This window comes from Heterocephalus glaber, unplaced genomic scaffold (genome assembly GCF_053883595.1).
Source record: "Heterocephalus glaber isolate CG9 unplaced genomic scaffold, H.glaber_assembly_v1.0 deba00000071, whole genome shotgun sequence".
Classification (NCBI taxonomy): Eukaryota; Metazoa; Chordata; class Mammalia; order Rodentia; family Bathyergidae; genus Heterocephalus; species Heterocephalus glaber.
Window position 1 is genome coordinate 11,943,650 of NW_028258137.1, and position 16,022 is coordinate 11,959,671.

The 16,022-nt window shown below is 44.5% G+C and overlaps 1 protein-coding gene across 6 annotated transcripts in view; it reads left to right on the plus strand.

The window, feature by feature from the left end:
- Wdr59 (WD repeat domain 59) overlaps nucleotides 1-16,022 on the plus strand; it is a 141,151-nt gene that overhangs the window by 96,519 nt on the left and 28,610 nt on the right. Inside the window, exons 28-29 of one of the 6 annotated variants that reach the window (XR_015448663.1) lie at nucleotides 13-103; nucleotides 2,356-2,460. The exons of 2 other annotated variants lie outside the window; for them this stretch is intronic. Coding sequence is in view for 2 of the 4 variants with exons in the window: in XM_087204487.1 (XP_087060613.1) it covers nucleotides 13-54 (42 nt within the window). In the remaining 2 variants the exon portion in view is untranslated. Of the gene's footprint in view, nucleotides 1-12; nucleotides 5,189-16,022 lie in introns of those variants that run through there. 3 more of the 6 variants (XM_087204487.1, XR_015448664.1, XM_021256698.2) reach the window with 3 other exon arrangements.

Consider the following 16,022-nt stretch of genomic DNA (forward strand, 5'->3'; position numbering starts at 1 on the left):
GTACTGTTGCAGAAATCTTGGAAAGAAATACACAGAGACACAGAATTCGGATAAAACAATAAAATTTCTTCTGGCGGCAGGCAGAACGCCAGAAACCAGTCTGGTCAGTATCCCACCCCCTTTGTTCAGCATTTCCCTTTTTATACCCTTTTTAGCCATTATCTCATCCCTAGTGGTCTTTGATACGTAAATACAGTTCCAGTTCCTATTTACAAGTCACAGACACAAGATAGGCCATATACATTGTAAATTCACCCTGGCATGGTAACTTTGTTAGGTTAATGAAGTTACTGGTTAGAGTTAGATAATCCTCACCTTAAGGAGTTACGGGAAAAGCAAATCTTAAAAGAACACATTACTTATTTTGCTTCTACAACTACCTTAATGTTCAGTCTATTAAGTTATCTAAAACTTTTCCGTATCAGTATGAGAAATCGAGAAACTAAGGGCCTTGTGCTTGCCAGGCAGGCATTGCGCTGCTGAGCTCTATCCCTAGCCCCATGTGACCCATTTTTAAAGAAAAATTTTCAACTCTTTATCTTTTTATGTTATGAAAAAAAGAGAAATCCTCTTTATTTCTTTTGAATTCTCTATTATTAGAATTTTACCGTTCCAAATTGGCTAACAAGGTATATAAATAACTACATGTCCCATAATAGCATGGTATGTCACTGTGTTTCAAACTCCAGGTCAGGACTCATGAATGGATTGTGGAATCCAGTGGATAAAAACTAGCATTTAAAGACAGTGAGATAAGGTAGAAGAGAAATGGTCATGATGTGTTAGCATAGTTAAGGTAAATAATGTTTTGTGTAACTTGATTACAAGTGTGTGTATACATTTGCACTGTGTCCTAGACCATTATGTGAACATCTCTTACTGAAGGTTGGAGTCAAAAACATTATCAAACCACCGGTTTGGATGATGCTTATACTTTGTCCCCTGTGTAGGTTCTGCACTGGGACCACAGGCTTAACACTGGGCTCTGACGTGAGTGTAGGTGCCACAATAAGCAGCCAGTGCACTGGAGTGATGGAGAGAGGCCCAGGACATCCCAGTTTGTTTGCACCCTTCTCTTCCCTTGTTTGGGTTGTGGCTGCAGTAACAGTGACCCCAGAATAGGTTGACTGATTGACACAGAGATCAAGGATCTGTTGTGTTCCTCAGTGAATTCACATTGCAGAAAACAATCTTTTCCTGTTCCCCGCTGCTCAAGCTAATGTAGAAATCTGTCCCTGTCTGTCCGCATCAAAAATGAGATGTTTGGGCCGGGGATTTAGCTCAGTGGTTTCGCCGCCTGCTGCGCAAGCGCAGGGACTAGAACTCGATCCCTGGTACCAAAAAAAGAAAAAAAAAAAAGAGATGTTTTTCTTGTCTTAGTTTATCATTGTCTTTCAAAACAGAAAAAGCTTCCTAGTAGGTATGAAACATTTTTAAGTTTAAAACATCACATAATGTCTCTTTCAATATGTGAATTTCTTTTGAATTTTTAAGTTAAAAGAACAAAAGTCTTTTTTTTTTTAATTCGCTTTTGGAAGCGTAGTCTGGATGCTAGCCATGATCTATATGCTCTCAGCCTCAGAGTGGATTATTACAAGCATCTAAGTCCTTTTTGTTTGTTTGTAAAAACATTATAAGCTATGTTTCAAAGTATCTTTGAACTTGGCAAGGAAAACTGGGCTAGCAGTCTTATCTGTTCAACAGAAAACAATAGGTTGCTCAGCCTTGTGGAAAGGATGGGCTGAGCCTTCTAGGTGACCACCAGGTTGATTTTGTGTTCATGTCCCTAGACTGTCCAAAACCCAAATGGTATGATGCTTTCCTCATTGATGCCATATAGAATCAGTGATGTTTAAAAATTTTTTTTTAATTTCATTTAATATAAAAATGCATGGCGAATTGCCTTACTGAGAACTCCTCCTCTTACTCTGTGGTTCCCTGAGTGGCTGGCAGCATTGAGGAGCAAACGAGTGTCTTTCAGTAGCTTAAGGCAGCAGGAGCTAAGGAAAGGACAGGAGTCAGTCATTGTGTCCAAAGATGAGGCAGTAGACACCCTTGGGCAGAAGGGTAGGGAGAGCCATCTGTAGTTTCTATACAAGACAACTTCCTAGAAGGTTGATTTTGTTAGCTATAGAAAAATAGTTTAGAATGCAGGGTTATACATTGTACTGCTACTCTATAGCTTCCTTTTTCACACCATCCTCAGGCAGGAGGCAGCAATCGGATATTATACACACACCCAAGAAACAGATGCCACGTGACAAAACACACCTTGGTTTTCTCATTCTTCTTAGAAGCTAACGTTACCAGAGTCAGAAATAAATTTACCATATTGGTATTCTATCATATTGGCAGATTTGGGGCACTGCAGTATCAACAATCTGGTATTCTTTCCTTCAACCTCAGAAGACCGGGTTTTATTCATCAGGTTATTTATCAACAAATGAGCAATGGACAAAGGTGAGCTGTAAGTGTGAGCTCTGCTCTGCTAGAGGTGGAGTCCTGTAGGAAGGTTATGTAAGTGGCATTATGTTACAATATATTAACTACATGTTAAATTTATGTTAAGTATTTATGTAAATGCTTTCACCGCCATGTGTTGCTGGCTTCCTGGAAAGGAAAGAGTAACTTTGGTGAGGACCAAGATCATCCAGGGGAAGAGAGCTTGGCTGAGCAACTTTGAAATGTGTTACTGTTTTTTAATTTTTATTTTTATTAGCATATGTTTGCAATACATAATGATTACATTCATCATGAGGAATTAGTACATACACACAACATGTTGAAAAATAAGTATTTTCAGCCAGGTGTAGTGGTGCACGCCTATAATCCCAGCACTTGGAAGAAGGTTCTCTTTGAGTTTGGGGCCAGCCTAGCTACCTAGTTCAAGGCCAGCCTGAACTACAAAGTGAGATCCTGCCCTCCCCCCAAAGCTTTTTTAATATGAAAGGTGTTTTCTGATTGGGAAGAGTGGGAAGGCACAGGAAGGGCTGTGCTGAGGTAGACAGGAAGACATGCCACTGATGTGGGTGGGGTGAGCATGAATAGTTTCCTGATGGTGGTGCAGAGCTAGACCTGATAAGTGAGGCTGGAGAGGAAGCAGGAGCCAGAGTCTGGTGAACCTGGGCACTGCCCTAAGGAGCCTATGTTTTATCTGTAATCCTGGAGTCTCAGTCTTTCCTGATCTAAAGCCATACAGAGTTTCCCCAGTGTTATGGTTTATATCTGGATGTCTCCCAAAGTTTCATATGCTCATAGGTGGGGCTTTGGGGAGGTGACTGGATCATGGATGTGTGATACTGGTGGATTAGTCTGCTGATGAGTTTATAGCTGAATGTGATTTGGAAAGTGAAGCCTGCTCCGAGGAGGTGGGTCACTGGGGGGTGTGGCCCTCCAGCTTTGATCTCTCTGCTCCCCGATGCCATGCCACAAGGTACTTCTTTGCCATGCCGACCTGTCTTGAGCCAGCCGACAATGGACTGAAACCTTTACCAACTGTGAGCTAAAATAAATCTCTCCTTTAAGTTTTGGGTGTTGAGTATTTTGCCCCAGCAATGAGAATATTAACTAAGGCACCCTCCTTCATGTCCAGTCATCCTCAAGGCCCCTGCAGGCCCACCCGCGTCCCTGGGCTGGTGTTAGGATTCAGAACTCATCATGGCTTCAGCCCTTCATTGCACAGGACAAGCAGCTAAAGCCCAGTTATGCTCCAAGGACAGCACACTTTTGTGTCCAAAATGTGTGAGGATTTTCTCCCTGTGCTGTGCAGTTCTCCAGTACATACTCATTGGAGATGGTGTCAGATCCCACAGGTTAAGAGCTTGATCCAACAAGACTGTCCCCGCTTCCAATGTCAGTCTTAAGTCCCAGGTGATGACCTGCACTTCTGACAAACTGCCTATAAATCAGAGGTTTCCATGACGCCCTCCTCAGGTTCAATTAGGAGCATGACAGGACCTGGAGACACTTTACATTTTCCTATTTTATAAAGGATGATGTAAAGGCCACAGATGACCAGGCATATGAAGGGTGTACATGGCAAGGTACATGGGAGGGAGTCCTCATGCATCATCTTCCAGGCCTTCTATGTGTTCAAGAACCTATCCCTCCATCCTTTTGGGGGTTTATGGAGGCCTCATCAGGTGTGCTCGGTTGATTACATCACTGGCCATTGGTGATCAACTCAACCTTAATCCCCTCTCCTCCCTGGAGGTCAGGAGTGGTGCCAGAAGCTACAGCCCTCTAATCACACCCTGGTGACAGCCATCCTGAGGTTCCCTGGGAGCACACCAGAAATCCCCTGATTAGAACGAAGGATTCTTCTGTCACCCTAGACAATTCAAGGGGTTTAGAGCTCTGTGTCAGATGCACCCATCACTCAGGAAGTTACAAAGGCCTTAGGAGCTTTGTGTCAAGCTCTCCAGCCAGAGCCCAGCTATTAGAACAAAAGTGCTCCTTGGGCTGGGGATTTAGCTCAGTGGTTCTGGCTCCTGCCTTGCAAGCGCAAGGTCCCAAATTCGATCCCCGGTACCAAAAAAAAAAAAAAGTGCTCCTTGCTGTCCCACAGCACAGGGAATTACAAGGGTTTTAGGAGATACATGTCAGGAGTCAGGATAGAGACCAGATACATGTTTTTATTATATAATCACACCCAGGGAGGGAAGCAGTCTCTCCTCTGACATTCAGGTCTATTTGGCCCACATATATTTAAGAAAAGATTTTTATATTTTTCTTCCTCTCTAATTACAGAAACAAAGTTTTGTTACTATTTTGTCTTCAACCAGTTTCTACACAATTTTTTTTTCTACACAGTTTTTTGTTCTGTTTTGTTGGACACACTGAGTACACAAGACTACCTTTAAAGTCGCTAGGTAGCCTAGGCTGGCCTCAAGTTGGTGATCCTCCTGCTTTAGCCTCCCAAGTGCTGCCATTGCAGAAATGTGCCACCACACCCCTCCCATATGATTTTCTTAAATGAGATTTATTTCTACAAATCCCAAAACTAAAGATGTGAAACATAAAGACAAAAACCATCTCCTTATGGAGGTCTATAAGCCCCAGCACTACTTCCTAGGGAAAAAGTGGCTGTCATTAAGAAAAAGCAGAAGGGTCAGAATGCAGCACAACAACACAGCACCTGGCTGGCCAGCATGAGGCCCCAAGTTTGATTTCTGGTACCCCCCCCCCCCCCAAAAAAGGAAAATAGAAAAAACACAGGTATCTGGGCATGGTGGTGCACGCCTGTAATCCCATCATTCGAGAGGCTGAGGCAAGAGGCTTGCCATGAGTTAGAGGTCAGTCTGGGCTACATAATGAGTTCAAGACCAGCCTGAACTATATAGCAAGACGCTGCCTCAACGCGCGCGCGCGCGCGCGCGCACACACACACACACACACACACACATACACACACACACACTACAGGGAGCTTATATTTCAGACCGGGTTCCTGTACCATTGTCTTCATGGCAACAGAATTGATTCTTTTAAACTTTTCTTCAGAGCAGTGTAGATCTCATACTATTATAAGAAATAATAGAATGGTCTGGAATATGTCTGTGAGTGTGTGTCAGGCTCTGCCTGCCCCCACTCAACAACACTACTCTTGGTGTAAGTGTGAAGCAGCAGCTCCAGCCCTGGAATAAACATGGTGACATCTCTGCATGAAGGACCCACGCACCCAGCTGCATCTGCTCAGCCAGGGCCTGGAACCATCAGTTTGTAGCAGTAATGCACACTGTACCAAGAAGACAACTGAAGCTGCTGAAGCCCTGCTTCCCATGGAATCTCTTATCTGTTTGAAGGATTCTGAAAGTTCTTTATATATCCTGCTGCTCTCAGGCCAGATGTCATGACAGAAACTGTAGTGGAGGTGTCAACTAAAGAATCTGAACCTCTTCCTCCATCACCAGATAGCCATGAACCAGTGAAAAAGAAAAGTTGATCATAAACCAAAGACCCAGGAATCACCAATTTCCAATGGGTCTCCTGAGTTAGGAATCAAGAAGAAACACCAAGAAAGAAAAGGAAACACAACCTATTTGTGGGAGTTTGTTTTAGATCTATTTCAAGATTTTTTAAAAAATACTTGTTTCTGGGCCAGGGGTTTGGCTCAGTGGTTCTGCCACCTGCCTTGAAAGTGCAGGGTCCTGAGTTCAATCCCCAGTACCAAAAAAAACCCCCCAAAAAACGTATTTCTGGTGTATTAAGTAAACTCAGAAAAGTGTATATATTCAAGCTTGTGGATTCAAAGACTGTCTCTCAGCCTTGGGGAAAGAGTAAGAACAAGTCAGACATGAACTATGAAACTATGGAATAAGCTTTGAGATACTGCTACCAAAGGGGAATTCTTGCAAAGACTGAAGGCAGAGGGGTATCATGGAGGAGAGCTGCTCATGGCATAGGGCACAGGAATCAGAGTCAAGGGAGGAGCTGGGGAGGGAGAAAAACCCTCCCAGGCCATGACCCCAGGGAGCCACCTTCCAACCAGACCCTGCCTCCTCAACTTCAGCCCCCATAGCCCAGTCATCTTTCAGAACCCCCACTGATGAGCACATGAGGCCTCGGGGGGACATTTTATATCTAAACTATAACAGTAGTACAACATCACAACCAGGAAATTGACATTAGTATTATTCATCTGTTACAGAAGTGTGAGCTCAGTGTTGCAGCCAAGTGTGGCAACTTCTAAGGTCTCCTGAAGCAAAGAAAATGAGGGTGACAGTTGGAGAGATGGAGGGAACCAAGTTTTATTATGCCAGCAGGCTTAGAGGAGTTCATACTCCGAAATCTGAGCCCCAAACAGAAATGGAAGCAACCTTATATAGAGATCTACAGAGTAGGAGGGTGGGCCTACATACTGGGTGAGCATGCTCACAGAAGCAGAAGGGCAGATTTAACAACATCTTGAAACATCAGGTAGGAGCATCATGCCGCTCAAACAGTTACATTGCTTTAACAGAACATCTTATGGCAAAAACATCAGGGGCTGGGGCTTGGCAACAGACAAAAGCCTGCCCTATTGTGCATTATTTCCTTATCATTTCCCCCCTTCGATGCCCTTATATATGTGTAGCTTCATAGGGCATCACTAATAGCTAGGTGAGCGCTCACCAACAGTTGATGCACCAACTATCTTGTGAGCCCCTGAACCAGTCTTGGAGGAACTCTGTGAAGTACCTAAACAAACAAGGGCCAAACATCAGGAACAGGAAGATGGGGACCAAGATTCCGAGCAGAGGGGCAAACCATGATGTCTACTTACCCCAGGAGAAACTCCAAAACTTGCTGGTTTGGGATTGGTCCTGGAGATTGGTAGCTCTGTCTTGGAGACTTTTTGCAGCCTGATGAATGACTGCTGATCTATTAACATAGAGACAACACACTCTTCCCTGAGGAATATACAGGTACCCCCTTTTTCTGCCATTAGTAAGTCAAGGTGTGGTGGTTTTGAAGAGTATCTACAGCTAAAGAGTCTATCTCTTTTTGTATGTCTATTATAAAATTAGAAATTTATTCTAAGTAGTAGTTAACTCTTGAGAGAGTGACTGGCAGGTGAGGACTGCAGTGGTTATGCCTGCAACTCCAGCCCCAATTCTTGAAGTTATTCCTAAGCCTACTATCAGAGGTATCAGGATGGGAGCTCAGCATTTTCGAGTGTGAACTTGGACTGAGATTGGAAAGTCAGTGTCTCCAGGGACAGTGTCTATCTTGGGGCTGAGATGGACAAGAGTGCAAGTTCCTGTTCACTTAGCAGGGAGAAAAATAGGTGGAAGTTCTATAGAGCCAAAAAATGCTGGGAGAAGACAGACAAAATTGGTTGTGGACATTATAGCAGTGTATGATGGCTTCATTGTATCCCTCCCATGCACTCAGTGTGAAGGCTAGGGCTGCTCCCATAAGAGGGGGCGCTTGTCCTGTGTGAGTCTGTTGGGTAGCACCTTGAGTTTTGTTTTCCCAGTGTAGGAGAAACCTGCTTATATCAATTATTAGCCATTCTTTTGAGTTTTGAAGTTTGAGTAAGAGTAGGGAGGTGGAAGGGATTGGTAGTGTTGTGGAACTCCAGAAGTTTCCCAGGCAGGGGAGCTCACATCCCCTACAGAAGTGGAACCCCACATCGACCAATTGTGAGGTGTTCAATCTGGGCAGGTCAGTTAAATGGTGTTTGTTTGTGCCTGAGATTGGTACATCAAGATGATCGTGGGGAAGGTGTAAGACTAACATGAAATCACAGTCAGAGGGCAGCAAATGTCCTACACCATAGGGTGCTCTGAGATAGCAGAAGAGTGGAGGCCTCCCAGGAGGGAGGGCCGTTTTATGCAGAGGAGGGCTTAAAGGGTGAGTTTTACACCAGTAGAAATGGGACCAAATATGGGTCAGTGTGAAGATGCCTGGCTCTGCCTGGGGAAATCCTTCTTGAGTGTAGCCAAAAACTTGGGGGGAATATTTTTAAGATCTAAGCTAGGGTTATATGCTTATGTAGACAGTGACCAAACCTGAGGTAAGATGGGGTGGCTTCTATGGAGGCCAAGGAAGCAGATATGCATAGCCAGCAGTCCCCTGCAAGACTGGGGCAGGAATGGTTTTGTAAAGCATGGGCCAGCTCTACAGTGTTAGAGAGGTAGGGGGTAGTGAGTCTGGGTCATCATGTCCCAAGACTGCCACCATAGGGACCAATAGCAGCATCAGCTTATTGGTGCCAGTCATTATCACTTAGGCCATGGGTGAATAACTTATCTTTAAAGGAGTCAGAGAATCCTGGTGAAATGCCCTATACTAATAATAAAGACAAAGGCTAGGAGAATCCTATGGACAGTTGTCTGGTCTACTGGGGCAATTGAAGCCAGGCCAATAGCAAAAATTAAGGTAACCAAACCAAAGAGGCCTAGAAACCAGGGATAATGATAACAGTCCATAGGATGATTTAAGATGCCCTGTGAATGGTGTCCTCAGGCTTCAGCTGTGCATAGACTAGTTGGCTTCTGGTATGACTAGAGCAGAGCTGTTATCTGTTGGTGATGTCTCTGAGGTCAGGTTCAGTCCTGGGATCTTCCATTTGAGTTGAGTCCTGAGGGGATTCTTGGGGTCTGAGTGTGTTGTCCAGGTGTCCAGGCCCTCTGGGTTGAGCCTTTTTGAACCTCAAATAATGGACCCATGGGATAACTCCTGCAACTTTAACAGCAAGGGGGTGACAAGTACAACAATGTAAGGCCCTGTCCAGATAGGTCAAAGGGGTTCCTTTTTCCAGTCTTTAACCCAAATTGAGTCCCCTGGCCAGTAGAGGTGTACTGGGGTACCTGAGGGGATGGGGATCCTCTCCAGAACAGTCTTATGAATCTAAGAGAAAATCTTGCCTAGGGCCCATAAATCTGTAGTTAGATTGCTGTCTCCCAACTGTCTGATATTCCTTCTGAATGCCCTTATTATGGGGGGGGGGTCTTCCAAACAAAATCTCATAAGGGGAATAGCCTGATGGTCTGAGGGGGCATCAGACTCACAGTAGGGCTAGGGGTAACATGTCAATCCAGGCCTCTCAGGTCTCCTTACATAATTTGGCTAAGGTGGTCTTTAGGATGTGATTCATGCATTCTACTTTCCCTGAGCTGTAGGGTCTGTAAGCCGTATGAAGTTTCCATCTGATCTTCAGCAGGTCAACAAGGGTTTGTACCATTTCAGTCACAAAGGCTAGCCTGTTGTCACATCCCATTGTTAAGGGCAGTCCATATCAAAATATGACCTCACACAACAAGAGCTTGACAACTTTGTGTGCTTTCTCAGTCAGAGTGGGTATGGCTTAGATCCAACCCAAATATGTGCAGACAATGACCAACAGGTATTTCTTTAGCCAACAGGGTTTTAATTCAGTAAAGTCTACTTCTAAGTGCTCAAAGGGTGAGATCACAGTGAATTGGGGTCCCAGGGCTGGCTTGGATCATTGTAGGGGACTGTTCTTAATGCAGGTCAGACATTGCTGGCTTATGGTGGCACAAAAGGATGACAGCTGGAGGATGTAGAAATATTGGCCCAACAGAGCCTCAGAGGCTGATTTTCCCAGATGGTTCAAGTTATGGAATTCTTGAACTAGGATGTACACTGTTCACTGGGACATAAATGTCCTTTGATCTGGCAGAGTCCACCATGCACTGGGGCCTTTGAATGCCCCTTCTTGTTGGTCCCACTGATCTTTTTCTGGGGTGTATATTTGTTCTGTATTCTTGTAATCTTTAGGGAGTATGGCCAATTCTGTGGAAACAGTTTGAGTTGGTGTCGTGCCAGTGAGGGTGGCTTCTCTTACCGCCCAGTCTGCCAGCTGGTTTCCTCAGACAACAGCATCTTGCCCCTTTTGGTGTCCCTGGAAGTGTATGATGACCACTTTCTTAGGTTCCCAGACAGCCTCCAGGAGTTGTAATATCTCTCCTTTCTTTTTGATCCCTTTACCTCCTACTGTCAGTAGTCCTCTTTCCTTATACATGGCCCTGTGGGTGTGGACTATGGCAAAAGCATATCTAGAGTCAGTGTAGATGTTGAAAGTCTTTCCCCTTGCCCACTGGAAGGCTCGGATGAGTGCCCAGGGCTCCATCCTCTGTGCAGACCACCCCTTTGGGAAGGGGCCTCCCTTGATGATTTGGTCTGTAGTAGTGACTGCATATCCCACCAGCTGTTCTCCACCCTGTATGAAGCTGCTACCATCCATGAACAGGATAGCATCTGGTCTGGGGTCTGGTACCTCTGAGGTCAGGCCAACTGGAGAACAACTCATCAGTGACTTCTTCACAGTTGTGGTCTGGAGACCCTTTCTCGGTTGGCAGGAAGACTGAACAGTCTCTAAAGTAACTCGGGAATTTTTGCAAAACAGCCCTTGGTATTCTGTCATCCTGGCATTTGAGAGCCACTTGTGTCCTTGGTTATTCATAATGAGGCGGGGAACCTTTACCTGGCGGTTTTGTCCCAAAGTCAGTTGGTCTGCCTCTTTAATGAGGGTGACAGTTGCCACCAGGGTGTGGAGGCAAGGGGGCCATCCGGCTGCTACTGTGTCTAACTGTTTAGACAAATAGGCCACTGGCCTCTGCCAGGGCCCTACCGTTTGGGTCAGGACTCCAAGGGCTACATGGTCTTTTTCATGAACAAAGAAATTAAATTCTCAGCTCACATCCAGCAGTCCTAATGTTGCTTCCTACCAACCAGTGTGAACAGCCTTGTGTTTACTTATCCTCACATCCTTTCCTTTGGTACATATGTACAAATACTAAAAGGAAGTTTTTGTTTGTAAAAAGAATGTTTCACACTACATTTGCTTTTCTCACTTGGAAATACATTTACTATCCCTCCAGTAGTAGGCATCATGTAAAAGAGTAACTTTCCATTTTCAGCAGCACTTGCCTAAGAAGTATCAAAAATGGACTCTGATGTGCTGACTTTCAGTCTGGAAAAGATGGGGTAAACATGTTTCTCCTGGATCCTTCCTGCCCAGCACAACTGTGAGCCATGGAAATGATGCAAGAGACAGCCAAAGAACTCTGGAAAGTGGGAAAAGTGGTGAAGTGGGACCCTGAGGCTACCGAAACAACAAAAGGAGAGAACATACGACAGCTTCCCACCTAACACAAGGTGGTGACCTGCACTTGGCATTTCCCAGCCCCCACCCTGACAGTGCCACGTGGCCCAAGAGGCACAGAGGCCACCAACACGAACAAGTTCATTGGGGAACCCACAATAAGCAGCTGGAAGGTGCCCTCCTCCTCTCTGGGCCTGAGACTCCCTGCTCCCCCTGAAAGACATCTGCTGACCTGAGAGCACTGTTTGACAAGTACCTGTGCCCCCTGGGAAGTACTGTCCTTTCCTATTGCACCTGAGACTCTGCACCACCACTGAGCCACCCAGCTGGCAAGGGACATCTAGCCTGGGATGCATCTTTGTCTTTGGAAGTTTACCCAATTTGGAAACCAACTTTGACCCCTCAGGCAGCACCAGCAGGGACCATGAGATTATGATGGCATCAGATAAATTGAGCAAACCCAAACAGCACCACAAAATCTCTGAAGATTAAAGTATTGCTGCAACCAAAGCCCACAGATGTAGGCTAGGACCTGAATGCTAACCCTCCTCAAGGTGACCTGAATGAATACATGAATGAATAAAATAGGACCCAGAGTCTCCTAAAATAATAGCATAATGTCCAGTATATAATAAGTCACCAGTTATACCAAGAACCAAGGCACTCACACTTGAATGAGGAAGGACAACTGATACCAACGTTGAGGTGAATAGATACTTGGATTATTTGACAGGGATTCTCACATCCGTTATAAAAATGCTTCAGGAGGCAATAGCAAATTCTTTTCTTTTTTTTTTTTTTTTGCAAATTCTTTTCAAGCAAAAGAAAATAGAAAATCTCAACAAAAATTAAAAGTTATTAAAAATGAAAAGGTTGGGCTGGAGATTTAGCTCAGTAGTTCCGCCACCTGCCTCGCAAGTGCAAGGTCCCGAGTTTGATCCCCGGTACTAAAAAGAAAAGGTAGAGCTGAAAAGACAGAAATAGAATTAAAAAACTTGCTGAATGAAGTTGAGAGTAAAGTGGAGATGACAGAATAGAATCCGTGAACTTGAGGCAGATGAATAGAATGTAGTCTGAACAGAAAAAGGTTGGCTGGGGAAAAAATATCCAAGCCCTAGGGACCCATGGGACAATGACAGTAGATACAACTGGATCGTCAGTGTCCCAGAAAAGGGGATTTGAAGAAATATTGGTCAGAACCCTCCACCCAAATTTAGTTAAAAGTAAAATCCTACCAATTTGGAAAGCTGAGATCTATCTAAATTTTATTTATCCAAGTAGGATAAGCAAAGAAATCCATATCAAGACAATCTATAAATACCTATATCTCGACACCTATAAAAACTAGAGACAAGAGAAAAGAAAAGTACCAGACAGAAGCTAGACATTACCTACAGAGAGCACCATGCAGCTGACAATAGATTTCTCATCGGAAGCCGTGAAGGCTGGTACAAAGTCACTAAGATTTTCCAAGAGTTGAAAAAGAAATACCTGTCAACCCAGAATTATGTGTCTGACAAAATTATCCAAGGATGAAGGAGAAATAAGACATTCTAAGACAAGACAAAAAATTTGCTATTAGCAGACTTAACCCTGAAGAATGGCTAAAGGAAATTCTTCAAAGGAAAGGAAATGGGAAAAGATGGAATCTTGGAGCATCAGGAGGGAAGAAAGAACAATGAAAAGAGCAGAAATATGGATGCATACAATAGATTATCCTTCTCATGAGTTTCATAAATCATATTTGATGGCTAAAAGAAAAATAGTAAGGACTTAATACTCAACAAAAGAATATTTAGAAGGTTGTAAGATAAAGGGACAGACACAGGAGTAAAATCTCCACACTTCACCCAAAGGGGTGAAAAGTGTTACTCAAAACCACTATAAGTAAATCATGATGGAATTTTTTTTCAGCACTGAGGACTTAACTGAGGCCCTTTTCACTGAGCTACATCCCAGCCCTTTTCCTATTTTTAGTTTTGAGACAGGGTCTCATTAACTTGCCCATGAGACAGATGAGAAGTGCCTGACTCTCTTGTTTTTCCCCCTGCCAGCTTAAAGGGGTGGGGTGTGGCTTGAACTGCAGCTGCCTAATCCTCCTCTTCGCTTCCCTTTGCTCCCCCTTGCACCCTAGTGGACTGGGACAGTTTGCTTCACTGTCCTCCCAAGCTATCTAGCTGTGTCCTCCCTGGCTGGCTATCAAACTGCTGTTCTCCACTCCAACACGAGTGTAGCCAAGCAGCATGGTGCCCCTTCACCTCTCTGGCCACTTCAGACTATACGGTTGCACTTTTGAGAGCAGACCCTGAATTGGCTAAGATTAGAAGGGGAGGGAGCTGGTCTCCATATTTGCATACCCAGCATTCATAGTAACCCTTCCAGAAGATTCCCTGGTTTCAGCCCTCACCTTCACTGAAATGGGCCTGCAAGCTGCTAATAAGTAGCACTTCCTAGGCACTTGTTGGGGTTTGCTCTAGGAGGGCTCTTTCTGTAGGGCCCCCCTGTGCTGCAGCACAGGGCCTGTTATAATAGACTGGTGTTGGTGTTCCTGTAAACCTGCTCACTATTTATTTCTCTGGTACTTTAGATGCCAAAAATCCTATAAATTTATTTGGGGTATTTATATCTTAATAGTGTGGACAGAAGAATTGGTTCCCAAAGAAAGATGAATAGACACCCAGAGCTGTTCACACCAAACAGCTCTGCAGCAGCCAAGGCACTGAAAGGCAGTAGCCCCCAGTGGCAGAGACCCACTGCCTGGTAGAGTCAACCTATGGTGTCCACCACAAGCTGACATCTGATGCTGATGGCTGGCTGCAGCAGTGACCAGCAGCAGGCTGTGTCAACTGTTGACATACAGTTTTACCTGGTGACATGAGGACCGCTAGCAGACCTGAACTTTGCCAATTCACAATTTCTATCTGAATTGAACAAAAGAACTGTGGGCTGATTTGCAACACACTGGCTGGGCTCAAACTTGTGATCCTCCTACCTCGATATCCCAGAATGCTTGAATTTTAGGCATTTCCTACCACACGCACCCTAAATCATGGTGGGATTCTACAGGAGGCTCAGGTAACCCACAAGGAGGCAAGACAAGAGAATCAGAGGAAACAGAAAACAAAGACTAAATGGCAGGTTTGTAAGAGCCCTGAACAGAAATTAGCCTAGATGCCCTTCAGATTGCAGAACATCTGTCCTGTGGATTACTGTTCAGCAATAAAGAGGAAGGGACATATCAACCATATCAATCTCAAGGGAATTAGGCCAATCAAGAAAAGCCAATCCCAAAGGGTTGCCTTCCATATGATTCTTATTATATAACATTCTTGAAATGGCAAAACTCAAGGGCTGGACATGAGTGTCTAGGTTGTCCAGGTTGGGGACAGGTAGGAGGCAAGGAGATGTGGCCATAGAAGGGTATCACAAAGGACCCTTATCTCTTTTTTTTCCAGTCCTGGGGATTGAACCCAGGGCCTTCACACTGAGCTACAGCCCCACTCCTTCTGCTATTTTTTATTTTTGACACAGTCTTGCTAAGTCACCAAGGCTGAGCTTGAACTTGCAATCCTCGTGCCCCAGATTCCCAGAGTGCTGAGATCAGCTCTGTATCTTGATTGTGATGGAGGATACAGACCTACATGTGTGATAAAATCACATAGAGCTAGATACAGCCCCACACACAAGTGCAAGGGGAAATGGGGCGAGTCTGAGTGAGGTGAATGGTGCCAGCATCTGAGTGTGCTATTGGACTGTAACTTTTGCAAAGTGTTACCACGGGAGGGAACAGGACAAAAGGTTGCACAGGGGGTCTTTGTCTTCAATTTATTTATATATTTATTGAGACAGGACCTCACTGTGTAGTTCAGGGTGGCCTTAGAATCCACTGTATAGCCCAGTTTGGCCTCAAACTCATAGTGGTCTTCCTGCCTCAGCCTCTAAAGTGTTGGGATTACAGGCATGTGCCACCATACCTGGATTGTCTTATTTCTACAATTCTTTCAAAACAAAAAGTTTATCATTGGGGAGGAAAGCTGGATACTATGATTCACAATCACTTCTGATAAACAACTATGAACTTTGATCATTTGTTAACTTGGCTATGCTAGATCTCTGCACCTTACTGAAAACTCTTCAGACTAATGAACAGTGGATTTTTATTCCTTTACACCAGGGCTGATGGAGTTTTATCTGTCCTACCTGGGGAGCAAGATTCAGTCCTTAATCAGCACACTCAAGCCCTAGGACACATACCAAAACCACCGGGGGCTCCTGCCTCATCTAGCAGAACTATGCTATGTGTGCCATTTTGCTTGTTAAGCCAAGGAACCAGGGGCTTGTGTGGACTACTGTTATGATTTTTGTCTTTCCTTTAGCATTGTTGTATAAAGTGAGCAGCTACTGGCACAAAAATAGACATATGGCCCATGGTACAGAATAGAGGAATCAGAAACAACCCTTGGTGCAT